The sequence below is a fragment of the Spodoptera frugiperda genome, chromosome 31 (assembly GCF_023101765.2).
Source record: "Spodoptera frugiperda isolate SF20-4 chromosome 31, AGI-APGP_CSIRO_Sfru_2.0, whole genome shotgun sequence".
NCBI lineage: Eukaryota > Metazoa > Arthropoda > Insecta > Lepidoptera > Noctuidae > Spodoptera > Spodoptera frugiperda.
This window is the reverse complement of record NC_064242.1, coordinates 3,544,701-3,571,705: the sequence shown is the minus strand read 5'-3', so window position 1 is coordinate 3,571,705 and position 27,005 is coordinate 3,544,701. Positions and strand designations below refer to the sequence as shown.

Below are 27,005 nucleotides of genomic sequence, written 5' to 3'. Positions count from 1 at the left end.
GTATTTTTACTGAGAGGTTTGAGTATCAACTCGTTGAGTTAGGCAATTTTACCCTGTGTGGAGTAAGATGTAAGGAATAAAAGGAAGATTGAAAAAAACTCAATTTTACACTTTGTACAAAATCTTTATTCAAATTATGACAAAAGCATAATTAAAAATGAAAGACAAAAACACGCCAGAAGAAAAATTAAGATTAAAATTAAATGCAAGAACATTTTCGAACAAAACATTATTTCTTTCTAATATGGCAAAAGTTGCTGCATAGCAAGATTACAAAACTAGATTTCATCATTGTTCCAAGAAGGCGGCATACTTTAAGTATTTAGACATTAAATGTAAGCCAAATATTTAATTTGTGCTATTCCTTTGAGCAATCGACAAATTACAACAATATGAATGTCCGAAACATTACTACTTTGAGGACAATTATAATTCTAATACAGAAAAACTATTATGAACAATGACCAAAACTTCCAATCTACTTAATCTACCAAAAATTCTTAAAAAAATACATTTCATTTTTCGTATGTCAAATTGTTACTAATAAAATTGAGCCCTAACAAATTTCCAATCAGTAATTTCATCATGTAAATAATATTGTTACATTTAACAACTAATTTCTAAAATATAAACTACGTCCATAATGAGTCTTACAATTATTCGCCTAATTTTATTGGTCCTCGTCAATTTTGAATTTAGTAATTTAGATAATTTTGTACTAATTATGTATTTTAAGGTTGTCTTAAAAAGAGCGTAATAATAATATATTAAACATGTAACTTGTCTTAATATTATCAACATGCAACAACTCTGGCAACCAGCTATTAATAAGAACACATGCACTAACATGTGTAGTAAGTAAGGAGAAACATCAAACAGATCATTAGTCTTAGAAGATAGAAATATTTTCTATAATTAGCTAAATTCCAAATGTACTTTCTTTCTAATAATGAAACTTGAACACACGAGTCCTAATTACACGAAAACTAGATTACCAAAATACGATTTTATAAGTCAATTTGTAAAAAAATCAATTACCTAATTTATAAAGAGAGCTAATATTATAAAATTTCGAATTTTGTCCGGTGGTTTCGTAAGGCAGTACCAAATCTTACACAAACACTAAACTAATGTTAGTAGACAATACATCTATAATAAAACCTCAATAAAAACATCTTCACACAGAGATCTCGAAAATATTGTTCATTGCATTATCTGTGATGCATTATTATTGCTACAAATACATTTGAAGTAGTATACATATAATAATTATGTACATAAATTAAAATCTCTGACATAATATTCTAAAATACATTTAATATAATATAATTAAATCTACATTACTCAGCGGTAATGTACTCTTAATTTATAAGATCTGACATTCGAGTTCATTGTACTTAGAGATTTCTAAGATATTCAGTTATTAAGTCAAGCAGCAACATTAATATAGATTTTTTCTGAAAGAGGTTTATGCACAACAGTAAGTTGATGGAAGTCAGGAAAGAAATTAAAGAATTTTAGGTAAGAGTACAGATGGTACTCTCTTGCAGTATCTCTGCCAGGCTGCTCCGTAGCGCCTCTTGCATCGTTCGTGGTCCCGCCACGCACGGTGCATCAGCACTAGGATTGTCAAGATCGCCGGAACTGCCGCTACATACTGTCCAGAGATGATCCCAGGCAGTGCTAGAGCGCTATGAATCAATATGTCACCTGTATAGTTCGGATGACGCAGGATTCCCCATAAATTGGAGACCAGTAGCTTCTTTCCATGGAACGTCGGCATGGAGTCTACGTCTGAAAATAAAACCAATATTTAAGTTATACTGGAACAAGAATATTATTGATGTCATAAAATGTTTTGTTCAGTAACAAATTTAAAGTTATTATGTCTGATTTTAATATGTATATATAAGTTAAGATTGTGGTAAGTTGTAGGTGTAGTTTCTGCTTACCCCTAAGGGACAAAGGCGTGAGTATATGTGTATGTATGTATGTATAAGCTGCTTGTTATGGAAAATTACAATATTTTTGCATATTAATTAAAAACAACTGTAGATTGCTTACAATGCAACTATACATAATTTTGCTAGTTAACAACAATTCTTTACCCAATAAACCAGGTACAAATAAAGCATAAAAATATAAAAACAAATGCTTAAATAAATAGCACAGTTATTACTTACTTGCCAAGCTCAGATGTAGAGGATTTTTCCTGAATTCGTGTTTAATATTGTTACTAGAAAGCATTATAAAGAATCCCAGCACATATAGTAGAGAAGCAGAGATTAAGGTGTTAGTAGACAGCACTAAGTCTGTGTCTGCCACATGTTTAGATATTGTTGTGAAGTAGTATGGGTACAGCGCACTTGCCACTGCCTGAAGGTACCCTACCCCTTCTGAGTGCCAGTAAAACGTCGTCGTGATCTTGTGCTCCTTCATAATAAAGTTCAAAATGTATACATTCTGCATTATAGCAAACACAAGTATTGTCGGCTTCAACTCCACGCTGTCCACAAACTGTCTCCAGTTTTCCAGTGAGACCTCTCCTTTCTGAGGCAGTTTTATTAAAAGTCCTTTAGTAAAGATTAGCGACAGTAAAATGAGCTGAAACAAAATAATTATAGTGAATATTTTTTCATACTTATTTTATTTAATTTTCCTCATTGCTATAAAAATTGTTGTGGTCAAGTAAATATTTTTTATTATCATTTTCCTACTACATAATTATAGTGGCAGTTTACTGTGGTTAATTTGATTTTGATAAAGCCAATATGACTTGTAAAACAACTTGTTGCTTGAATATAAGTCATTAAAATCCTACCATACTAAGAGAAAAAAATTACTTACAGAAGTAATGTTTGAAATTCTTGAAATCCATATCTTAATATCCAGCTTCTTGATGAACGGATGAATTTCCCTTCCCATGAAAAAGTCATACAATGTATATCCAGTGTTTCCATACTGATTCAACTTGTCCTTTGCAAGTTTGCCACTCTTCACATACAACACAATGCTCAGTACAACAGCAAAAATGTATGAAAGTACAGCAAGCTTCAAATATTCATTCAATAAGGTCGCTTTGTTAATAATATGGAAGTAATCCAGAAGGAAAAGGCTACTTGTTGTCACCAAGCTGGAGAAAAATGCATTAAAACATTGTCTCGTACCAGACTCATCCATGCGGTCTGAACTTATACCAAATACTGGTACAATTGCAAAAATTGCTTGGATAGCACATTGCACAACAAAAAAGTACAATGAGTGTAAACTAAACAAAACTTGCACAGATTTATATGCAGACAGATCTAATAATGATAATGGCGAGCAAGACTTTCTACAAGATATTAAAATAGAAAATACTGTTGCAGGTATCAGTAGAATTAAACATAGAGACCCAATTCTACCACCAAATTCCCACTTGCTTGCTGTATGGGTCAAGCTGTTGATGCTGTTCCGGAGTGGAGTGGCCAACCTCCTTGTCACGGACTTTGACTTCTCCCTCTCTTTGAGGTACTCATCCTCAGAATTGTCCTCATCCGAGTATGTGTCTAGAGATTTACTGGCAGATTTGCTTATGGATTTACTCTGACTTAAAGATTTGCTAAGACTCCGTCTGATGTCAGGGACATTGTCAATGAATTCCCGCAACCTACTAGACCTGCGTGGCGCGACCTCCTCGACCGGCCGCCTGTTTCTCAAGCTGTAGATGTCACCAGAATCCAAACCATTCGCCTTGTCAAGGGAATACTCATTCTCTGTAATACTGGATGTCAGATCTTTCACGGAATATTCCAATCGCTTCGACCTGGTAGAACGGCGATAGGAATCAAGTTTAGAGGATAAATCTTCTAGTTTGATCGAAACACCAAGGTCTATAGGAGGTCGTTTTGCCGGAGACTTGGGTACACTGGATACCTCAACTTCTGTTGTCTCCTTAGTAGTTCTTGAAGGTGACTTGCGCGCTGGAAATTTTGATGCTGGTTTTCTGCTTGGCGATTTCCGTGCTGGAGATTTGCGACCAGATGAACGCGAGCGTGCAGGAGGCGGTGTTTTCCCGGACGGCGGCGGCGAACTTTTCCGCGTTCTGGCGGGAGAACGCGTTGGCGATACACCTTTACGTGTCCTGGGAGGACTCACTTCTAAAACGCTAGCTCTAATTCGACCGCTTCTAGTAGACATTCTGTAATGAAATACCACAACATTATAATACTAGTTTCTTTTTTTGTCAAGTCTAGTCTAAAATTATCACAAAACCACACGCGATGATATTTACTTGTCACAATATAGTATTCATCTATACACGACTCCTTGTAATCCTTGAGATTTATTTATGTTTATACACACACTACGTTGAATTCCAAACAAATCTTACAAAAATTGTAAAGCGCCACGAAAGTACGCAACATAAACAGAAACACGATGAATGAACACAAAACCTCAGAAAGAGAAGCCAAGCGCCAACGAACGACGACGCTAGAATGAATTTAAAAAGGTCTCCTGTGATTGGCCAAAAATAGTACTCTTCTTGCTTTACTACTTTTATATACGGGAATAGAAAGAGATAAAAAAATGTAACGTTCAACTGTCAACGTGGTCATAGACAATATAATTTTTCCAAGAACCATAGTCTAGTTTAGGCCTAACGCACACTGCGTAAAGTTCTATTAAATCCTTATAAAATAATAAAATTGTGTTGCAGTTTGCGACAATTTTATCTCGCGACATTCAGTAGTAATGCGCGCTTAGCGCTTAAGTTAACCGCCTAAACAATAGGCCTAAATTGCCAATCTTATTTTTGTCTATATTAAATATTTTCTATTTTTATCATTGGTACCAGTAGTACCATTCATAAAAGAAGTACAAGTAATAAACAAAACTTTGGGTAGGTATTTACTAATTTATTATCTTTAATTTTAAATTAATTCGGTATCAACAAGCTTCTGTGTATTTAAAAAAATGTCACTGGCACAACACTTTCCTTAAAATGTAATTCCTAAAAACGTGACTGTTTACGTTTGCGACGTTGATTTATATTTGGAGAGCTATCGATTTGAGTAGGTGGTAATAAAGTTGTGCATTGCCGTCGATTCGTCGATTCCAAAACATGATTTAGACTTGCTCCGTTAACAGAAGTGGCGATTTGAGAAGTACGACGTTGCAAAAAATGTTGTCTTCCACGTCGTTGGTATTTTCTCTTTAATAGTAAGGCTAGTAGCCGTGTCAACTTGTCGGAATTGATATCCATCATAAACTGTAGGTAGGCACAAGGTAAAAGTGAGTTGAATATTTTCAGTTCTCGTTTACCAATAGGGGTTCAGGAATGGTTCAAATTCTCCTGGTTCCACTTCTGGCCCATATCGTTGTACGGGTATACCCTGTTTACTCACAATAAATTTTGTGTAATTATTTTTAATCATGTTGCCATGAGCACCACCAGGTACCCGTGCCTAAAAAAGTGATAAGTACATTTAATTATGCTATTTTTGGTATTGGTTGTTATGTAATAAAAAAACTTACGACTCTAGCTTTATCAGGCCACTAGGCCGTCTTTGGGTATGGGCAAAGTGTAGAAGAAATTATTTTCAAAGCTGCCACCCACTTAACTTAAAGGGAATGGTTAACATAACTGCATATAATATGATTTACTAAATAAATATCATGCCTAGACTACCGCCGCGTGGGTGGAATGGTCGATAACATTACCAAATAAGTGATTTAGAATGATGTCCGGTGTATGGCAATACACCATATTATAACTAATGAAAACTGTATTATAAAATACGTTCAGACCTGCAGAATGCGCTACACACGATCCGTGTGCTGCACTATTTCTCCAAAGGGTAAGGCAAATCATGGTTAAACCTAACCTTCTGGAAGTTCTGAATAATAAAAGAGCATGGTGCTGACAGCGTTTGTGAAACCTATCTAATATTAATATCAATTAAGTAAGTCCTTAAATATTTAATTACAACACACCTTGATAAATTTCCATACATCACATGCTGTTTCGCCATTAACATCAATTTTAGCGAATATATCGAATTTGACGTTATGCTTCTCGGCGTGGGCGGCTATGGATTCCGGTGTACCAGGCTCCATGCCGAACTGATTACAAGGGAAGGCCAATATTCTTAGTCCTTAATACAAAAAGTATATTAAAACCATAACTATCTTAGTTTCTAGTAGTAAAAACCTACTCGATTAGCAACCACACGCAGGCACAACGCGGTCACGAGTTGTGTTCGATGTAGCAGACTAAGGAGGCATTAGTTTAGCTGTGGCCGTCTTCTATTGGATCATCATGATGATGAAAATGACTTGCTGATAAATATAACAAAATATCACGCTTTTAAATTTCTGAAGAGATGATGTAACATCCACTTTCCAGTTTTTGTTAGAAGTCTCATTATGAAACCTACCTACCTTTTTCATCCGCAAACTTATCCATTAAAGCGTTGAATTGCTTGTAGTGCATGTCAGTGAATGGTGAATTCGTGGCAGTGTTAACGTATATGCAGACATTTCCTTTATATTTATCTAATTTAACAAGGTTACCCTTTAAGTCTATCACTGTAAATTCATGCAGTGTTTGAGCAAGTGTATAATTCGGGTTGTTAATCTTTTGGTCCATGGTATGATGGTGTGTCTAATGACGCAACAGTAACATTTTAACCGTTTTATCCCATTGTAGGTAGGTATATTATTTCAAACAGTAACTATTTATTTTTATTATAAAACGTATAATAGAAATTCACAACATTTTTGACAGCCCGATTTTTAATTATCTATTTTTTTTTTCTTTAAAAAGTAAAAAGCAAAAAGGCTGATATCTGAACTTATTGTCTATTCTTCTATAGTAAAATCAAAAGCGCCAAAAATTTTTAAATTAACTTTCTTTGAGAAAAGGATCTTGCAGACTTGCACGCATCTTCAAACTTGTAATCTTTAATTTCCAAATATTCCTTAATGTTCAAGTCATTGCTCAGTAAGCCACTTGGGCAGCGCTATTTTTGCTAACTTTTGCTTGGATTTGTAGATACATAAGCCTACCTACCTATCTCATGCATAAGTTTTTAACTGCTGCGCTGGGTTACCGAAGTGTTTGGGCCAGGATGAGTGATCAAGGTTTAGTTCAGACACGACGGGAACCGCGCGATTTCAGAATCGCATGGAAACCGCGCGGGTCTTATTTGTATGAGTTATTAAGTAATCGTTCAGACATAACCGCGCTGTTCCCGCGCGGTTTCCGTGCTGTTCCCGCAAGTCTGATCTAGCTCCAACAGCTGCAATACAATGTAATACGGATCCGATTCCCGCGCAGAATATTTATAGACAAAAATGGTTGCTCCATTGGAAAAAAAAATTTGTTAGTAGTCCTTATTTTGTTAATAATTGATGGTTCGTTTTCATCAAATTGGTATAATTGCTCAATTAACTGGTAATTTCTGAAATTAGTACGGTATTGTAATTACACTAATTACGTATCAAAATACATGTAATTGTCTCGATAACTTAAAATAGAAACAAAAATAACCACTTCAAAATTATTATGTCCATATATTTATAACAAAAAATAAACATTAATAAGAATTCTTAAATACTACTCAATATATCACACAATGTGTTTGCAGAATTTTTATACATAAATATTAAATATATATTTTATAAGTTTCTAATATGCTAACTTACAATATTCTTTCGACATGCCGTGCGTGACATGCTAAAAAGTATACCTAGCCATTATTTTATAGGTATTTGTGTGCATTATTGCTTGGCGATGGCTACAAATTGTATCCATCTTTCTAAGAAATGTGAATAAATATAATAAACATTTAAGAGTCAATATGTCAATAACAGTAAAAGTTAAATGCTGTGAAGACAAAGAATGAACTGTCAAAAACCATCTACAACTTAACTAAAGCATACTATGTCGTAATAAATAAAATGTAGAGCCATTTTTCCAGGATGCTGATCACCAGTACTTCTCCAGGGATTTCACCAGGTCCAATGGGTCCACATTGGGTCCATGACGCTCAACTGGGACTCCATCTTTGTCCACGATGAATTTGGTGAAGTTCCATTTCACGAAATTGCCCAGTGTGCCTCCTTGCTTGTGCTGAGGAAAGATAAAACCAATTAGCATTATTATAATCATTGTTAGATCTATGTCATTTTGTGTTTAACACTGATGCTCTATAATAATTCTGCAGTTCTTATAGTGCACCTATTAGCATACTCAGCTCAGACTGAGCCAGATACCATACTTCATGAATGACATCACTGAAAAGTACAATACATTTTTTTCAAGCATTCATCCATCATACTTCAGCAATCATAGAGGCGTTAACTTATTTTTGGACTTTAAGTTTCAGCACTCCTAATATTTTTATCTCTAAGATAAGAAATCATATACTATCGACTAAACAGAGATAAGTGTTGGAACGACTAGTCACTCCTGCTAAGAATGATTCAAACCTATAAAAAATCAAATACAAAAATTTTGATGAAGATTGGAACAGAAGAAGTAAAATGAGATATTTATTTTCAGCAAACGGAACTAAAAGCTAGTAGTAGGTATAAAAGTAAATTGAAAATAAAATCAATACTTTTAAAACAATCAAAGCAGTAATTGCTCAGTTTGTTTCCAGAATTATGAATAATAGAGTGAGTCTATTGATTTTTCATTATCAGTCAATCACAAATAGATTATCTAGGTTGACCCTCAATACACCTGTGTTCCACCACAATTTAAACACGTATAGGCGATTATTTTGATAAACCCTAGTTCTCATCATTACTCGACAACTTTTACGTGAATCATATAAGATTGTTGTTTTGATTTTATTCTTTCTTATATTGATATAATGTAGTTTATTATCTCAAGTTAAATAATTAGTTTTTTTTAATTATCATGCTTTCACGTAAATAATTGACTTCAGAAATAATTAGATTTAGATTAGTGTTTGTGACACAGAATTATACATTGATTTTAGATTTCGCGCCCAATTTCGTCTACTTATGATTTCCGCTAAAGATAATATAATACTGGCTGTGACTGCAACTTACAACTACTACAAAAATAAATATCCAGAATTCTACTGTCCCTTTTTTACTTTATCTACATTTGTCTATAATACAGAGCTAAACCTCATTTAAAACCCTTTTATGTATCTATAAAGTACAAGCATCATTCATACAGCAGTCCTTTTAGTAAATGATTTAATAAATATCATTTGAAGTTGATGTTAAATAATACAAGCATGAATACAAAACAGAAAGAAGGAAGATGGTATTTTTGTAACTTAATGACATGTACTGCAGTCCAGAATACAGTCAAAATTATCGTTGCATAATGTTAACATCAACTGCATTGAATAGAATAATACATAAATGTATGAAGTTTGTGTTAAGGCATAATGTAAACAGTACAAAAACATTTAGTGTCAGTCTCAATATAAATAAAAAAAATCAAATTCATTAGCATTTACCGTTATCAATTCCAAGGAAAATAAGGAAATTCAAATAAGCAACAACTTTTTTAAGAACATTGGACTTTGAACAGAGAATACTGTTATTATTGAAGCAAAGGTCACATTAGAGGCTCAATGCTTGGGAGTCAGTGCATGTGTCATGTTTTTAAACCATAGTCAAGGATATTCACACAATTAGGTTTTTTTATGCAGTGGAACTTGTCAAGTCATGCTTATCATGTTTTATTTTAATAAACTAGCCCATCTTGCCTGGCTTTGCCTAAGTAATGATGGTTTTTGTTTTTAAAGAACCTACTAAACCAAAATGTTGGACAAGAAAACTATTTATTATATCTAATGTGAACTATTTATTATAATAATGTGACTAAAATTGGAATTTACTTAAAAATAAGTTAGCATACTAAACAAGTTACAACTTCCTTAGATTAATGATTTAATATTAAGGTTTTATCACTTACTTTTAATTTAGCTGTGATCATGCTGTTTTAGCCACACATTGCGGAATAATAAAATAATAATACATACAACTTTTACCTTCAAGAACTTCCACAAAGGACTGGCGCCATCTCCGTTAACATCAATTTTCTCAAATAGGTCAAACTTCACTTTCCTCTCCGAGGCGAAGCAGACAATATCCTCAGGGTTACCAGGCTCCTGGCCGGCAAACTGATTGCATGGGAATGCAAGAATGCGCAGACCTATTAAAAAGAAAGAATATAAGTTTTGTTTTGTTTTTCTATAAGTTTTATAGAATACTTTTTTATTTTGTTCCTATTATTTTTTATCTGTTCTTATTATTTTTTTATATTATTTTAAATGCCTTATTATAAGTAAAAGTGCGTAAACAGTAAGTAAGTACCAATTATGGTATTCAGTTACTGATTGCAACTTAATGTTGATGTTTTTATTCTTATCAGTTGTTGAACTTACCTTTATCCTCAGCATATTTCTCGTATAATTCATTCAACTGCTTGTAATTATTCGCAGTGAGCCCGCACTGTGAGGCCACATTCACAATAATGCAGACATGACCTTTATAAACATCAAGTTTTACATCTTCGCCCTTAATGTTCTTCACTGTGAATTCATGGATGGATGTTGCAGCTTTATAATCGGGATTACTCATTTTTCTGAAATATGCAAATACAAATCTATTCTTAAAACCGGCTCACCACAACAAGATATTACTCTGATTGACAGACAAGTTCTTATACTTATATACTCTTTGGTTCTATCATTCTATGTTCAAATTCCTACAATTAAAAAAACACTTGACAGATTAGTGTTGTACACACAAATTGCATCAGCCGGTCAAAAAAAATGACACTGATTGCATAACACTTAAAGTATTTCATGAACTTTGAATAAATTAGTTACTTACACAGCACTAAATTGGGCTCGAGATAAACAAATAACGTTCCCAACTATGGGCGCTACAAGCTTGGAAATTCTAAAACCGATTGTCATGTTCACTACAAAAAAGTTGCTATTTAAATAGCTATACGTTTAGAAACCAAGTTAATACATATTTTTTTTGGTGATAAGTAAATATGACTGCATATCTGAATATGGTTATATAACGTGTTTCAGAAACCAATAAAAAATTGAAAACGTACCATATATAAAAATAGAATACTGCAGTTTTTTATAATAACACTATTTTATTAAATTTCCCGACAAAAGATTATATATACATTTTAATTTTTTTCGAAGTTTTGAACGAACTTTATTTCTATCAATTAAGACGCGTTCCGAATCTTCAATTTGCACAAAAGTAGTTACCGATTTCAAAGAAAAGTAATTTTATTTTCTTACTGAACATTGTTTTACTAATCAATTGTTATTATAATTTTACTTAAATGTCAAAAAGCCTTAAATGTGACTGGAAAAGACTAATAAAGGTCAGGTTTAAAAAAGTTTTTTTTTTTGCATGTTCAGGTTTTCGATTGCTGCTGTCAAATGCCAAAGAAACGTAATTCTTATTGAAAATACATTATCTGTGTTATTTGTCATTTACTAAATGACAATTGACATTTGACATTCTGGGCTCCGCACTTGGCAGATCTGCAGATTCCTTCTTTCATTTCAATTTCTCTATCATAAAAAGTGCAGTCGGCTTGTGTGATCTAGAAATTTTAATTAATTCGCGAAATTTTTAACTGAATAACAATGGCGTTTCTCGTTACAAATATACGCAGATGCATTTGCCTGAAGAGTTTCAGCAGCCCGAACATCATCCAAACCGCATCATACCATGCCAATGTGAGTACCTCCAACATCATGCAATGTCAAGGATTATCGATTTCTCTACTGAACTACGTAATTTCATGAATAGCCTTGACCAGTGTTATAATAGGAAGTACAATTTACAGTTTCCAATATGAATTTTTATCGCAATATACATGGATCAGTTAAATATTCCAATTCGAATCTAATTACATTTTTATTGGTCTCATATACTAGTTGACTCAGGATATTGCGACTGTAAAATAATACTAGAATAATTATTTCTTTAGTCACTAATTTGAATTGCTTTACTTAATTTGAAATCGGAAAGTGCGAGTTATTTGATCAGCTGCGTAAATAATTACCCAAATGACAGTTCAATTATAATTTTAAATGATGTAAAGGAAATAATTTTGTTATTTTGCATACATTTGAAGCACCATATCAAGTTTCATGGTCATAATAATTATAGAATTTGTCACTGAAATGTAATGTTTACATAATTTTGTTTCAGGTGATTGATCATTATGAGAATCCTCGTAATGTTGGTTCTTTGGACAAAAAAGACAAAAATGTTGGCACAGGATTGGTTGGAGCTCCAGCGTGTGGTGATGTCATGAAGTTACAGATCAGGGTTGATGAAAATGGCAAGATCATTGATGCCAAGTTCAAGACCTTTGGTTGTGGATCTGCGATTGCCTCCAGTTCTTTGGCCACGGAGTGGGTGAAGGGGAAGACAGTTGACGAGGCTCTGAAGCTGAAGAACACAGATATTGCTAAGGAGCTGTCCTTGCCACCAGTCAAGCTACATTGCTCTAGTAAGTGTATAATTTGTTTGATAACTTAATTGCATTTTTATCAAATATAAATATATGCATAAACTTAGTAGAACACTGGTGATGTGTGACATCATTTAGTTAAATGAGTGATTGCAAATGTGTTACAACAATTATGGCAATACTTCATCAGAAACATTTTTATATCTGGTTATACACATTTTGACTCTCCGGACTTTTATTGTGGATGTTTACTAAATGGATCATACATAATATACTTGTTGTCACTCACTGCTATCCAATTTCATTTCTTTAACAATATTCCCAACATAGATATATGTTATTTCTTCATAAATTTTTGGCATTTATCCAACATCTTTCATATCAGTAACAGCAGTTGTTGACATTTATGAGGTTGTGTTCATTCATATCATGCCCAATCTTGCACGTATTGATATGTCACCGATGTAATGATAGATAAGTTACGAAATTTTGTTATTGTTATCTTGACCTAACAACCAGTTACTGATAAGGTGCTATAAACACATTTACATTTTTTTATAACTCATAAAATTAGTATAAATTATTATTTATACAAATGAGGACTAATTTGCTTGGTCCACAGATAACTAATGGGTCAAATGGTGTATATGGTCTGGTATATGGTCAATGGTGTAGATAACTAATTGGTCAAATGGTAAAATTAGGAATTCAAATACAGTGTTATATTTTTTGAGTGGGAATGTGATCATTTACAGTTATGACATCACTTGTTTTTGTTATTGTCATAATACTTATAATCTTATGAAAGAAAGTAACACATTTGCCACCTACCTATTGTGTGTATGTGTTATTAATTTTAAATGTATTCTTATTTTCTTTCAGTGCTTGCTGAAGACGCAATAAAGGCAGCCCTGTCAGACTACAGGATCAAACAACAATCTGGCGAGAAACAGTAAAAGGAAATCATGAAATGATGTGATTGGTGAAGAAAGGGAACAGATCTGTGATTTTAGTAAGAAACGTAAGGAGGCAGGACTAGTATCTATTACATTATTAGAAGTAATTGTAGGTACTGAAGGAAGAGAATTAAATTCTATTTACTCCACATACTAGATCAGCACTCAAAATGTTTTAAATTAGTTGTAATGTGTTGTTGTAACTTTAAAAGTATACTGGACTCTTTGGATCTTATGCACAATACCCCTTGATGTTAAATTAAATTGTAATGTCTTAGTAATGTCCTGTATAGTTGTAGTGATGTTGTCAATAGTTCTTAAATAAATCTGATTTATGAGTTATTTGTTTTTTTTATGGTTACCTATAATTTGTGAAAAGTAGTAAGCTGCAGGTGCTACATTCTATTTTGTCAATGATGCAATATTGATAGGCAAACCTTTGGGGACATGGGCGCTGAGTGGGGAATCTAGGCGCCCATCCAATGACCTCAAGGAAGGAGGCAGCACAGTGGTCATGCTGCACAGAGATTCAAGGATGACATACATACAGGTCTCCATTGAGAGGTGCCGTTACAGGTGCCTCCTTAAGGTGCAGATGGTGGCCATCAGGAAGGTTTTAGTGAAGTAATAATCCCATTTACAAAACATACATAAGTATAACAATGTGTCAGATATTATGTATAACAAAGAATAGTGAAATTGGGTACATTTGAGATAATCCAAGCTGACAAAGTTCATTGCGTTCTACATAATTATGTAGTTTAAAAACAAAAATGCTGCTGTGACTATAGTAATCTAGGTCATTAGCATGCAAACAAGAAATGTTATTATTGTAAATAAACATTATTAATTTTATCACAATTAAAGTATTAAAACATCACAATTGGCTTGCATTAATTGCAAGTGAGGGGATAATTGTTCACGCTCAGACTTAAATTCTATTGTTTGATAATGGTAAGTGCAAGTACCTACCAATTGATTGTATTAATTGTATTTTTGTGAGTGTTATCAGCTTATGACAGTGTGTAGGTACGTTACGTACTTGATATTGTTATCTATACGTGCGCCGTCGTGTTCACAGGGTATTGCTAAGTGCACGTTACACGTCATCGCATTAAAAGAGGTACCAAATAAATATATAGGTATTTATAACATAGTAATTGCCTGTGTTACAGGTTATACTAGTTATTTTAACTGTTTAGTTTTGAATTTATATGGTGTTATAGTGGTTTTAATAGTGTAAAAAAGGTAACGAACTGGAGCAGGTTGTTTAATATCTAGTATCGATATTCGTGAACTTAGTTGTTAACAGTCTCATAAAGTTATAAATAAGTTTCCTTCTACTATTCTGGTGGGAAATCATACCTAAAAATAGAATAGAGTTTCTGCCAACTCATATCTCAAATAGCTACGATCGAATTCACTTATAGGTCCAAAAATCAATATTATTCGCTGCCGCTCTCGCGCCGGCGCGATATGCCTACCGGTCAACATAGATGAGTCAATGAACAAAAATTGATTTTAGTTTGATTTTGAACAAAAAGGAAAGTTGGCTTCTGGCTGACTCTCATGTTCAAGACACTGGCAGTGAAGCTGTTTGTGTGTATGTTTGTTACTCAATCACGTCAAAACGGCTGAAGGAATTGGGATGAAATTTGGAACAGGAGTAGATTATGGTCTGGAACCTTTTGTCCCACAGTAACGTGGGCAGTGCCGGCGTTAGGGGGGGGCAGGATGGGTCGATGGCCCAGGGCGACAAATTCTGAGGGGCGCCGATGCCGTCGCCGATGGGATCCGCAAAAAACTAATACTTGATATTGTTTCCCTAAAGTGGGTGCCACAATATTTTCGCCCGGGGTATCAATGGCCCTTACGCCGACACTGAACGTGGGCGAAACTGGTGACTAAAACTAAATAAAACAAACCACATATTTCTAAACGCGTATATTCTAACAAACGTATGACAAGAGATGTACTAATATAATATAAACAGTCGTATACAATATACAAATAGTAACATTAGGTGACTATGCCTAGTTTCTGTAGAGCTAGCTGAGCGGCGTCAGCTTTCGCCTGCTTCTTGTTGGCGCTAGCTACTGCGGGCTGATATTCCGTCCCGGCCACTTTCACCTGTAAAATTGTGTCAGCTTTAAATATTTTGTTTTCTGAGGTCAGTTAGCTACAAAAAAATTGTTAATAAAAATGTTTTTATTAAGTACATCATTTTCTTTAGCTTCTAACAGCAATTTTTCCATTTAGCTTTCATGCAGCAACTTTACTTTTTTACTGAAACTTTGATAGATGTCGGTGGCGTATCATTTCCTGTACGATCAATTTCCGTCAGTCACTCCAGGACCCCAGGTATATTGAAAAACGAGTTGCGTAAAAAAACTACTTAATTACCTAAAAATCACGGGTTACTTACGAAATTAATCGAGAAAAGTTCTACTTGTTTCGAGTCACAGGCGGACTCTTTATCATGAGCAGCGTGCGCATAAGCGGCGACGTCGCGCACCCTACTGGCTGGTAGGCTTTTCTTCATTAATTTACGTGGGTATTTTTAGTTAATTTAGTATTATCTCTCACGATATTTATTATACAAAAATATAACTACTTACAGCAATTTAAACTTACCTGCTTACTTACACAAACTTAAAACTAAATAAAGAGGAAGAATAAATAACAAAAATCAACGTACGCAGACCTTGAACAGGAAGTTCTTCTTGTGGTCGGGACCGCACTCAAAACACAGATTGTACTCTGGGGGACCGAGTTTCTGTTTGGAACAATATTCGCCTAGCAACGATACTGGGTGCTTGCCGCCGGCGACTAGAGGCGCGGGGCCTCGGAGACGACCCGGCCGCTGTGGTTTCATCTGGAAGGGAATTAATTTGTGTAAAGTTTAGGATGCAATGAAATCAGCTGTTAAAACTGAAGTATGGGCTATGTTTAGTTGTAACGTAAAGTAAGTTAATTCATTGGGAAGATTTATGTTCCGCAGTGGACATCGGTGTGGCTGATATGATGATGATGATGATGATGAAGTTTTTAAGATGTCTCAAACTCCTTCACGCTTTATATAAACTTCAATGAATTATGACTTCTAATGTCTATGCAACATTTTTTATGCTTAGAAAACTCATAAAACAATGGGTCAAATCTTCTATTTCTTTACACACGATAAAAATTAACTATAAAAGTTAATTAGACAGATACTAAATTAAAAAAAGTATAAAACTACAACAAAATAAAAAAAATACTTACACCTCTACTGCGTCTACATGTAGTGGCCTCTTCTTTGGCCTGTAGACCTCTTGTATCAAGCTTAACTTCGAGCAGTAATGGCTGAAGCGTCCCAGTACCTTCCTTACCCAACCCTTGGCCGGGCGTCCAGCCCATTTTCTGAAGTAAGTGCATGCCCATGCCTCCTTCAACGGGCGCAGCACGCACGAGTTGATCCTATATACATTTCACAACATTAGACAATGCATTGACAATCGTGAGTATTAATTAATTTGTTTATATGAGAACTATTATGATTTTTAATGTATTTTAAGACTATTTTCGAAGAAAAATGTTGAAGTATTCTCTTAAAACACCAAAACCAGCGCATTGTAACCCAATTTTCAATAATATTGCAGAGTCTGCTAGTAGTAGATATCATATTTATCAAATTTGCACTCAGTGTACACAACATATAAAGTTCATTTTTGTCTGAGTATTTATTTCACCCCCTCCCATATTATACTTACCTCTTTGAATACATTGTAAGGTTAGCACCTATCATCGTAGACATCGAAGTGCACGCATCTCCTTATCACTTAAAAGCTGCAACAAATATTCATGAATTCCCCATCTTGGCCACTTTTCTTTGAGCCATCAATGCATCGCATTTTTTCACGAAAACGTATCTTTTTAATGTTTATAAAGACGCGAATCGCTTGTACATTATGGTAAGTTGTGCAAAACTTCGCACATAGCTTTGCACAAATGTTTGGGAGTGGCTGTAAGCTATTTTCGCCCTTCTAGGATAGCTCAAAGAATCGATGGACTTTTTTCATTATAATTTGAAGACTGACCAATATCATTTATAAATTCAAGATTCTACATGTCCGCCCAAGAGTCCTAGACAATAAATTCTTTGTATACAAAGTCAAGGACAAAACTAAAGTTGAATAAATAAATCCAACGACAATCAAACTTAAACGAACAAAATGGAAACTAAAACAATGCAAAACAACAACAATATAATATTGAAAAAGGTTTGCATTTTGGCCCAATGCCACACTTAATAAAAATACTTGAAAAGTAGGTCAGAAATAAAATAAATAAACAAGTGAAATAAGTCAGTCACAACCAAGGGGAAAACTGAATATCTGTACGCAATCTTTGGTAATGATGATTAACATGCCAAAGGGGGGCGTGGCATGAGAATTACCATCACGTTAGAAGAGTAGTGCGGTGTAACATGCGAACTTTAAAGTTCCCAAGTTACACGAACAGGGAATAACGAGGTCGCGTAATGGTTGCAGCAACATTCAGTGAGGTTACATTACATAATAATTATATAGAGAGGATAATAGCTTGAGTAATTATATATTTGGATAAATTTTCAAGTGTGAGTGTAGCCAAAGCAATTCTATATAATATAATAAATATGTTATTTTTTTTAACTAGCTTGAAATACATTTTATATTGATACTTGATACGTGTTAATTAACTACTGTAAAGAAGATATGTTCTGTGTAATATTCAAAACTACTGAAGTACTGATAAAATTTTGATAATTCCATTCACGAATAAGAACAATACATTAGCTAAAAATAACGGTTTACTCACGTAAGTATACTGACAAAAGCTTTACTAGTATCGAGTCACAGAGGGACTTCATCGTGAGCAGCGTGCACATACGTTAATTACGTACGTATGTACGTTGCGTTAATTTAGTGTCTCACGATAGTTATTATAAAAATAAATATTAGAATTGTGTGTGCAAATGGAAATAGTTCCAAAATCCCATTTTAAACATGGTAATAATAAAAAGAGAAAACAGTTCAATCTGTAGAAAAATGCAAGTGTAAGATAAAAAGGGCATCCACAGAAATAGCTTAAGCAAAGAATTTCCAATAGTTCATAGCGTCTTTCCTTTAAAACCAAGCATTGTAATAGCTTTTAGTTAATATAAAATACATATACATAAAAAAATCGTGCTACAATATAGCTCATTGACAAAACAGTGATACAAGGATAACATTAAAAAAAGTCAAGTTGTTGCAACCATCACAGTTTTTAATAGAAAAGGGTCAGAAAGTATAATACGACATGTATTATAAGTTCTGACCGAACGGTCGCACGCGCTGTGACCGCAAATCCCGACCGGCGAGGCAATCAGCTGAAAGAAAAGTCATTGGCATACCATTAAAGTACTGAACGAAACTACGGGGCTCGTTCACTGTCAGTATTGGTGAATGTATGGAGTTCAATCCTGTTAGGTATACTATGTGTGGTGTTCTCAAAGGTTAGCCAATAAACAGTGTGGCGTATGCCGCTAGATGGTAGGAATGTAGTGGTGATGGACGACCTGAATTCGAATTAATTGTGTAGATTAATGCTACATTTACACTCTCCGCGAGCGGACATCAGGTTGAGGTACATTGCAGGCTTATAATACGAGAAGAACTACAACTCTATTCATTATTATGTAATCGACTTACTCACGTAACTGTTTGACGTATATGAGCTTCTAGCATGGCTTGAAACTAGTCGAGTACCTCATCCAACAGTAACGTGAGTAAGTCGTTAACATATAAATAATGAATTTTGTATGTCTCACGAAATTTACTTATAATAAAATTATAACTACAACTCTTTTAAAATAACGACAAAATGTAGTTCAAAATAAATTCTAAAGTTCTGTTTATATTTCAATTTGCCCATTTCTGCATATTGATAACTAGATGTGTGTAAGGAGAGCTTAAGCTAGTTTTTATAGGAAAATGCGGGTAATATGTGTAGTGGAGTAGTTGTGGAATATGAACCGTAAACACACAAGATCGAACACAATACATAGTGCACAATAGGACAGTTGAGCACTGAAATAGATTTCGTTTCATACTTTAACGCATATTTTATTTTCGTCCCCTACAAGCGTATTGTTCTTTCATAATCACACTTTTAAATGAAATTGTTATTACCTACAAATACATTAATTAACATCTAAATTATATAGAATAAGTATTAACCCAGATGCCTTTATTCTTTGTATTTTGTTATTATGATAATACATACTACAAAAATTGTTCAGTAGATACTGGATACAGGAAAATGTTCTTCAATCATGTACCAGTGTTTATAGATCTCAAATGTCAATAAGGTTTAAATTCCAATGAGAACTTTTCGTCAAGAACGTTTTTCTGTATGAGCTTAATGCGTTATTACAAAATTCCACTTACGCTGCTTCCAGTCTCAATTCGTTTAGACAAGGGAATAGTTTACGCAATGCAATAATGAAAAACGCTAAACGCAACATCATGTATAAAAACGGTGAATTTTAAAACAATTTTGGTAAAAATGAAAGAACAATTTCACTGAAGTCATGTTATACAGTATGACGTTAAAGTTTGGAATATAATTTTGTACCTTTTTGGCCCACGCTTGTGTACCACTTGCTAGTTCCCTCGGCGTTAATATCTGAGCTCCTGTTGAACCGGTGAACTGACCAAGTGATGATTCACCCGCTGACCAACCAAACTGCGAAAATAAAATAAAAATTTAGAAATAAGCCTTTCCATTTTTTACCGGATACATTTCGGAGAATGTGCGGGGGAATTGCACAACTTGATTCCCCCTAGTCCTTTCCATCATCGAACCACAAGACAATCGGCGAGGCGTCACCGTTTCGTGGTAGATATCCCACCAACTCGCACGAAGCGCTTCGCTTCAAACTTCCTTGTGCCAACAGCTAGGGAGTGAAACTCCTTGCCGGAGTCTGTGTTTCCTGATGGGTATAACCTGGGTATCTTCAAAGCCTGAGTTAATAGGTTGTTTATGGGCAGACGTGCTTCATTGTAGGCCGCATCATCACTTACCATCAGGCGAGATAGCGGCCAAACGTCGACCCATTAAAAGTTAAAAAAATCTGTCTTTGCGAATTCAGACGTGTGTCAAAGGATATAAGGTACAGAATAGCTCACCCCATGTGTAGTAAACAGTTCACTCTCTTCCTGTTCCTTGCGAATTAAGGACAGTTTCTGCGACACGATCAACGCCACGTCTTGCTGTAATACAGAAAAAAATTGGAAATGAGATTAATTATCGGAGGCCTAAAACTCCCTTCCTAATCACCGATTCCCCAACAACCCTCTGGTGTTTCAAGTGTCCATGGGAGGCGGCGATTGCTTACCAGGTGATACGTTTGCTCGTTTACCGATTTTTGTTCCATAAAAAAAACAATAAGTGTAAAATCTAGATGTACGAATACATCATCAGTTCCAGTAATACATACCATCTTCTGTGCATCTACGCCCGGAGGGTAAGCTTGGGGACCCGGAGCTGGCAACACAGGTATTGCAGGCACTGAGTTCAGCTCTGGAAGATAACATTACAATATACTTTTATATTTTTACTGCTTTTTAATCCTTCGTCTGTTCCTTTATTCTTCAAGATAACTTGACACCAATATTATAAATGTGAAAGTATGTTTATTTAGACGTTTGTCCACCAATACACATTGAAACTACTGAACTGAATTTGATGGAATTTAGTATACAGACACGTTATGAGCTGTCTTGAGTGATGGGATAATTTTTATCCTACGGCAACGCGGACGAAGCCGCTGGCAAAGCAGTTAGTATAAAAAAAACATTAGTTTGCTTAGACCTGTTTTCGACACGTCTATGTGTTACCGGTTCAATTTCAGCCCGAGCACAGAATGACTTCAAGAACTTTGAAGTAAAAACTGTCAAACAACCACATTCTGCATTTGTAGCAAGTCACAGCTACTGCAATTTGCAGTCTAGCAGTTACTTCGAGGCCTTGCCATGCGACAGAGAAATTATTATTCATAAATTAATCAATTCATTATCAGCTATAAACCTAGTAATGGCTTTTATGTAATAGGAAAAAGATATCTAGGTCATAGTAAGTTTATCTAGACTAGAATGTGAATTAAACGTCATTTAGTTAATACGTTTAGTTATAAAAAATATTAAAACTATACTTACGACTACCAGAAGTGAAACTTTTCATATACGCAGGCGGACTTGAAGATCTATCAGATATTCTGAAACGAAAAAGTATTATTAGAAAATATACAGGGCATTTAAACTACAGTTCGACTATCGTTAATTCAAATCTTCGATAATTCCAACTTCTCTATCATCACAAGACAATCTCTTGATATTTTGGAATAAATACTACTGTATTTATTTATATCAAGATTTATAAATATCAAGAGATTTTCTAATAATAAATACTTCAATGCAACGAACGAAACTTCAATGCAATGTAACGAAATGACTCGTTAATTTGAAGTCATCGGAAGCCGAGGCATGGCTCTCCCACACTTAAAATCTATCTTATATTGATGATTACAATAAACTATGTCTTTTGTTAATTACAATAAAGGTTATACTTACTTGGCAATATCTGTGCATGTGTTTGTTGTGGAGGGAGTGGAGGCAGTGATTGCTTTTGTCTTAGAACTAGTGGAGTTGAGCTTTGCTACTTGCTGTAAACAAAATAAAAATAGATTAAATACTGCGATTGTGAACTCTATTCGTGAGAAGTTAAGATTGAATTTAGATTATTATCATCATCTTGGTTAGTGAACAAAGTTTCTTTGTAGACCATTAACCTTTCGTCTGCGGATATATGAGACAACAATAGAATACACAGTGTGTCTCACTAATCAATGCTTCAGCATACGACAGGTTAATAGTAAATCAAGACAGTCACATCACAGGGTTGATGATGTGAAAATATACCCAATTCACTACACCATAAAGTTCATTATACAATAAGCAACACTAGACAGACATATTAATACTAAAGATATATTTGCTTCACTGTTATATTCATCAAATAAAATCTATGTATTACCATATCCTTCTTAGGTGGTGAGACGGGCACCCATTCAGATGCCTTCTCTCTGTGTTGTGAGCCGGAAGACACGGGGAACTGAAGCCTTAGCTCCTCCTTGTTGGCTATAGGGAGGGGATTCGTTTTTATTGGCAGTGGAGCTCCTCCCTGGAAAGATAGATGTGTTTTTATGAGAATTTTTGTAAATCTTTTAATTACTGTGTCATAGGTCATATACCCTTAAACTCATATACTGACAAAAGAAACCGTCAAACAAGCAGTCTTGGGTGAGATTCTAGAGGTGGAACAAAGCATTCTTGGAGTGTTTTTATTCATAAATCCTCTGTAATAACATAGAATTTGAAATTGTAAAAAAAAGGTTTTTGGAAAGAGTAACGATGAAGCTTCTTGCTTGTTGTTCTATATTTGAAGCGACACTTTGGAATGAGCACCTAGCTTCACTGTCAGACAGACAGCCGGACAATTTAATTTGAAGTTTCAAAGGTGCCTAATTTAGATAAATGCTTTGACTTTAACTTTATGGTTGGTGTAAGGTGTAAAGCAATAAACTCGCCATGGGATTACTAACATAACCAAAACCAGCAAAACATTATAAACAGATAACAAACTCATCAAAAGAAGTTTTGAAATAATCACATAGAAAACTCACCCTTATATTCATAACAATAGGAGCCTTCTCCTTAACAAGGAAGGGATGGTGGAATGCCAGCGTGTCTTCGTTCTCACTCATATCATCGTCGTTTGATGAGACAGACGATAATTCACCCAGCGCTTCTTTCTTGGATAAGTGCTTGCAGAAGTCCGTCAGTTCATCTACTGATTTACCTGTAAAGAATTTAAATAATTAAATATTAGATTATATGTATGAATATGTATTGCATATTAACATATTTGTTGTATTTGTATCAATGACTAGTATGATCAATAAAATATCAGGATTTTCGAAAGTCAATTTGGGATTTAGAAATATGTATGCTTCATCAGCTACACGGACAGCTACAGACTAAATGGATATAACACACCATTGGGAAAAATATGCTAACACCAATTTATTGTTAAATGCTATCATATTATCATGAAGGAACTAAATAATAAATGACCCCCACTTTTCTCTTGTTTATTCTATTTTCTAGAAATCCATCAAATAAGTCTGTTTAAAAACTATTTTAAATGAAGTGTTGCATAAATAAGAAAAAGTTACTAACCTCCAGACTGAATAGCAGCCATTACTTGGTTCCTAGTATGCGGCGGCAAAGCAGCGGCCCCGGCGGGCACCGCGCCATTCTTGAGCATGTTTATAGCATTCCTTCTAGCAACTTCTAGCAGTCGTTTCTTTTCACTATCTGCTAACTTAACGCCGGTTGGTGACCTATAGAAGGAATTTAAGTATGATAATATCAAGATTATATAACAGTTTAAATAAAATGTTTGTTTTACTATTACTATTACAATATTTCTCTCTGTAAAGGAGTTCTCGTAACAAAATCTTGATTAAATTAAAATACATGAAAAATAAGCGTAACTTTTAATTTTAGTACAAGTAAAGAATGAATTTGTCACACTTGTGTATAGGTGAGGCTCAGTTAATATTAATAATATGTGCTGTGTGCATGGATAATTTATAAAATGTAACCTTATCTGAAACTAAATTCTAACTTAGAATATAATTATTCTGGTATGCCTTTTAGTAAAATAGTTATTTACGTTTTTCCCTAAAGCCAAATCTTTTCATGAGTATTTTACGAAAAGTTAAAGCAATTTGTTCTCATGTGACATGCTATGCTATGACAAGAATTAGAAATGGCTATAACTGAACAGAAAGTCATAATAGACTTATGAGTTAGTTAGTTAGTTTCAGTAAACCATAAAGTATTTTACAAACCTAGATCTCCTTCTTCCCCCATGTCTAGGCGACAACCGTCTGGTCCTATGTCGTGATCTCGACCTCGACCTTCGCCGAGATCGTGATCTCGACCTCCTTCGAGACCGAGACGAGGACCGATGTCGTGATCGACTGCTGTGTCTCGTCTTAGAACTGGAACGATGATGACGCTTCCTAGACGCTGATGATGATCTCCTTGATTTACTGCTAGATCTGTTATATAAAAAATAAAATAATAGGTACATTCATGATCCTTTTACTTGTAGAATGTAACTATTGGAATGCTTCAAGAGATGTATGAATCCTACATACCCTAGTCCTTGCCCTAATTCATTTAAAGATCCATTTGATCTTGATGAAATTGCAATTTGTCTTAAAAAAAGCCTGATTTTAGTGTTCAACTTTAATCAGTAATTAACTAATAAGTACAGGTTTTATTATGTGATTGACTAGATATTACCTTATATTAATTTATATGAATGAATACTTGTATTAATAAACTTACCTTTTAGGAGATTTACTTCTATCTCGCCTTGATGATTTTGTTGAGCTTTCAGACTTTTTACTTTTCTTTGAGGCAGATTTTGAATCGCCATTTATTTCACTGTAAATTAAATATATTAATTTATTAATAATAATAATTTGTTTCAACATTGTTTAGTACTTAAGATTTCATTATCAGGACTAAAACATAGTAACAGTAATGAGGACAGAATAGAATTTAATTATTTGTGATATTTAAATTCTATTCTCTGGAGGTTTTACATTAGAGGCAATTAAATGATTGTGTTTAGAAACTCCTTACTGGTTTTCCTGCCATACTAACAAACAAAATGACTTACATTTTCAATTCCTCCTCAGCCTGTTTCTTAAGTATACCACCAGGATCAGATGTTTTAGGGAACTGTGAGTTACACACAATTTCCTTCTCAGTACTGCTGGAAGAGTCTGTGTATTCACCTTCTTCATATTTCTCTGCTTTCCTTCTAGCCTCTTCTTCAGCCTTCTTAACCGTCTCCTCATATACTGCACTAAATTTAAGATTCTTTATTTGAATTTTACCCTTAGACTTGTCATTGTCTGCATTGCAAGATTCAGCCTTCTTACTATCCAGTTTATCCCGTAGGTCTATGGTCTTGTTACAGTCTATAGACATAGACATGGGATGTGGAGGTGACAATGAAATAGAATCTTCTTCAATTTTAATTGCCGCATGCTTCTTAACGTCTTTTTCGAGTTTAACTTCCTTGGGTTTAACATCTTCTAGTTTTATTTCTTTCTCATGTTTTATTTTTACGTGGTCATTTTCTGGTTTCACTCGCACTGGTGTTAGTGGGTATGGGTATGAAGGAGACCGGCTCTCTCTAGCACGTTTCTTAGACTTACTCTTTTTTCGCTTTTTCCGTTTATGTGTGTACTCACTATCGTCCGAGCTGTCGCTGCTAGAACTGCGGCTGCGTTTCTTCTTTTCTTTCTTATGCTTCTTCTTACTCTTCTTTGATTTTTTAGAAGGAACTTCATCTATCTTCGGCGGATCCGCGTTAAAAGCACTAAACAATTCCGAGAGAATCTCACTTGATGACTTTTTCGAGTCATCTTTTTTACGCTCGGGTGTTGTTTTTTCACGTTTTATTAGTTGTTCAATTTTATCTATCAAGCTCGTCATAGTCTTATCAAATTAGTTTTAACGTTCAGTAGACATAACAAGGTTCGTCACACTACAACAAGTAATAATTAACAATATAGCAACGTAAAACAGTCATTGATTATTGAATCAAACATTCGTGGTCTGCCGTCGCCATGATGCACTTCTTTGACAATGACAGATTTTGTTGTTGACGTTTTGTTTCACTCCAAATATATTTTTTTAGTGTGGTAATTATGATTTCATTTGTAAAATCCGACGAAATACCATGTATACGGAACGTAGTATTTAGGGGTATGAGCGTTAGATATAATCAAAACATTCAACACGCTAAGCTAAGCTAAGCAAGAAAATAAATAACAAAAATTCTAAGTGTTAAACCCAAGCAAAGGAATTACCAAGAAAGAAAAATATAAATAAAAACTAATAATAAATTATTACGAGCTAAAAAATGAAAACTACTAACATTAAATCCCGTCATAATGATAATCTAAGTATATATTTCTACTCATGAAAATTATGGATTGCACAACGGTTTTAATGCCATGGGCGTTACCATTACAATTAATTAGCCATTGGAATTATAATTACCTATCGTTAGTAAGTTTCTATATTTAGAAAATTATGCTTTATATAATAATTAAATGGTCAAGATTATCTAATTTGAGTTACAGATACTTCAATCATATAAATAATTTATTAAAAAAATAAGAACACTTGGGTAATTAAGACGAATCCAACGATGCCCTGATTGTCGAAATCCATCAAGCCGTTTCGAAGAAATGAGGTAATAATTAGTTTTCCAATATTAGGCTCATACATACAAGATACGCGTGAAAAACATAACCCTTCCTTGGCAGTCGGGTAAAAAAACAAATAGAATAAATACCTTTTTAACTGATTGTTTTGACAGCCTTTCCATTATAT

At 34.3% G+C, this 27,005-nt stretch overlaps 5 protein-coding genes across 10 annotated transcripts; 1 reads left to right on the top strand and 4 right to left on the bottom strand.

Moving 5' to 3' along the window:
• Positions 1-103: 103 nt before the first annotated feature.
• Positions 104-4,542, bottom strand: LOC118276285 (delta(14)-sterol reductase TM7SF2). Its single transcript, XM_035594537.2, has 4 exons — positions 4,274-4,542; positions 2,848-4,180; positions 2,184-2,604; positions 104-1,794 (listed from the first exon to the last, which is right to left on the bottom strand). Exons 2-4 carry the CDS (start codon positions 4,177-4,179, stop codon positions 1,508-1,510), a joined length of 2,040 nt encoding a protein of 679 aa, XP_035450430.2. The 5' UTR covers position 4,180; positions 4,274-4,542; the 3' UTR covers positions 104-1,507.
• A 362-nt stretch (positions 4,543-4,904) lies between these two features.
• LOC118276186 (phospholipid hydroperoxide glutathione peroxidase) lies at positions 4,905-6,791 on the bottom strand. Its single transcript, XM_035594409.2, has 3 exons — positions 6,424-6,791; positions 5,977-6,137; positions 4,905-5,447 (listed from the first exon to the last, which is right to left on the bottom strand). The coding sequence occupies exons 1-3, from the start codon at positions 6,629-6,631 to the stop codon at positions 5,301-5,303; spliced, it is 516 nt and encodes a 171-aa protein (XP_035450302.1). The 5' UTR covers positions 6,632-6,791; the 3' UTR covers positions 4,905-5,300.
• Positions 6,792-7,537: 746 nt separating this feature from the next.
• LOC118276187 (uncharacterized) lies at positions 7,538-11,040 on the bottom strand. 2 transcript variants are annotated; one of them, XM_035594410.2, is made up of 4 exons: positions 10,873-11,040; positions 10,422-10,621; positions 10,017-10,189; positions 7,538-8,116 (listed from the first exon to the last, which is right to left on the bottom strand). In XM_035594410.2, the coding sequence occupies exons 1-4, from the start codon at positions 10,956-10,958 to the stop codon at positions 7,973-7,975; spliced, it is 603 nt and encodes a 200-aa protein (XP_035450303.2). In that variant the 5' UTR covers positions 10,959-11,040; the 3' UTR covers positions 7,538-7,972. The 2 variants fall into 2 exon arrangements, with proteins under 2 accessions (XP_035450303.2, XP_035450304.2); XM_035594411.2 differs by having other exon boundaries at positions 10,026-10,189.
• A 458-nt stretch (positions 11,041-11,498) lies between these two features.
• On the top strand, positions 11,499-13,794 carry LOC118276188 (iron-sulfur cluster assembly enzyme ISCU, mitochondrial). The gene is made up of 3 exons (XM_035594414.2): positions 11,499-11,753; positions 12,232-12,535; positions 13,379-13,794. Exons 1-3 carry the CDS (start codon positions 11,661-11,663, stop codon positions 13,450-13,452), a joined length of 471 nt encoding a protein of 156 aa, XP_035450307.1. The 5' UTR covers positions 11,499-11,660; the 3' UTR covers positions 13,453-13,794.
• A 1,587-nt stretch (positions 13,795-15,381) lies between these two features.
• Positions 15,382-26,260, bottom strand: LOC118276117 (protein Son). Of its 5 annotated transcripts, none has more exons than XM_035594290.2 (14): positions 25,276-26,260; positions 24,939-25,037; positions 24,434-24,646; positions 23,757-23,920; positions 23,201-23,376; positions 22,552-22,698; positions 22,089-22,180; positions 21,675-21,733; positions 20,957-21,039; positions 20,646-20,729; positions 20,092-20,202; positions 16,717-16,911; positions 16,151-16,327; positions 15,382-15,582 (listed from the first exon to the last, which is right to left on the bottom strand). In XM_035594290.2, the coding sequence occupies exons 1-14, from the start codon at positions 26,097-26,099 to the stop codon at positions 15,472-15,474; spliced, it is 2,535 nt and encodes an 844-aa protein (XP_035450183.2). In that variant the 5' UTR covers positions 26,100-26,260; the 3' UTR covers positions 15,382-15,471. The 5 variants fall into 5 exon arrangements, 4 of the variants coding, with proteins under 4 accessions (XP_035450183.2, XP_035450184.2, XP_035450186.2 ...); XM_035594291.2 differs by having other exon boundaries at positions 16,157-16,327; XM_035594293.2 differs by lacking the exons at positions 15,382-15,582; positions 16,151-16,327 and adding an exon at positions 17,205-17,280 and having other exon boundaries at positions 16,763-16,911.
• Between the last annotated feature and the right edge of the window lie 745 nt (positions 26,261-27,005).

What these genes read in the sequence shown, in the direction of transcription:
- LOC118276285 (XM_035594537.2), bottom strand. Translation starts at nt 4,179, where the DNA reads ATGTCTACTAGAAGCGGTCGAATTAGAGCTAGCGTTTTAGAAGTGAGT. An exon ending in GAATTTCAAACATTACTTCT is followed by an intron (nt 2,605 to 2,847) that starts GTAAGTAATTTT and finishes ATTTTGTTTCAG; the next exon opens with CTCATTTTACTGTCGCTAAT. An exon ending in TCTACATCTGAGCTTGGCAA is followed by an intron (nt 1,795 to 2,183) that starts GTAAGTAATAAC and finishes TTTTATTTTCAG; the next exon opens with ACGTAGACTCCATGCCGACG.
- LOC118276186 (XM_035594409.2), bottom strand. Translation starts at nt 6,631, where the DNA reads ATGGACCAAAAGATTAACAACCCGAATTATACACTTGCTCAAACACTG. An exon ending in TAAGTTTGCGGATGAAAAAG is followed by an intron (nt 6,138 to 6,423) that starts GTAGGTAGGTTT and finishes TTTTGTATTAAG; the next exon opens with GACTAAGAATATTGGCCTTC. An exon ending in ATGTATGGAAATTTATCAAG is followed by an intron (nt 5,448 to 5,976) that starts GTGTGTTGTAAT and finishes TCACTTTTTTAG; the next exon opens with GCACGGGTACCTGGTGGTGC.
- LOC118276187 (XM_035594410.2), bottom strand. Translation starts at nt 10,958, where the DNA reads ATGACAATCGGTTTTAGAATTTCCAAGCTTGTAGCGCCCATAGTTGGG. An exon ending in CGAGCCCAATTTAGTGCTGT is followed by an intron (nt 10,622 to 10,872) that starts GTAAGTAACTAA and finishes TGCATATTTCAG; the next exon opens with AAAAATGAGTAATCCCGATT. An exon ending in GAAATATGCTGAGGATAAAG is followed by an intron (nt 10,190 to 10,421) that starts GTAAGTTCAACA and finishes TCTTTTTAATAG; the next exon opens with GTCTGCGCATTCTTGCATTC.
- LOC118276188 (XM_035594414.2), top strand. Translation starts at nt 11,661, where the DNA reads ATGGCGTTTCTCGTTACAAATATACGCAGATGCATTTGCCTGAAGAGT. An exon ending in CCGCATCATACCATGCCAAT is followed by an intron (nt 11,754 to 12,231) that starts GTGAGTACCTCC and finishes ATTTTGTTTCAG; the next exon opens with GTGATTGATCATTATGAGAA. An exon ending in AGTCAAGCTACATTGCTCTA is followed by an intron (nt 12,536 to 13,378) that starts GTAAGTGTATAA and finishes ATTTTCTTTCAG; the next exon opens with TGCTTGCTGAAGACGCAATA.
- LOC118276117 (XM_035594290.2), bottom strand. Translation starts at nt 26,099, where the DNA reads ATGACGAGCTTGATAGATAAAATTGAACAACTAATAAAACGTGAAAAA. An exon ending in GCGTAGATGCACAGAAGATG is followed by an intron (nt 20,730 to 20,956) that starts GTATGTATTACT and finishes TCTGTATTACAG; the next exon opens with CAAGACGTGGCGTTGATCGT. An exon ending in ACTTCCTGTTCAAGGTCTGC is followed by an intron (nt 15,583 to 16,150) that starts GTACGTTGATTT and finishes ACAATTTTACAG; the next exon opens with GTGAAAGTGGCCGGGACGGA.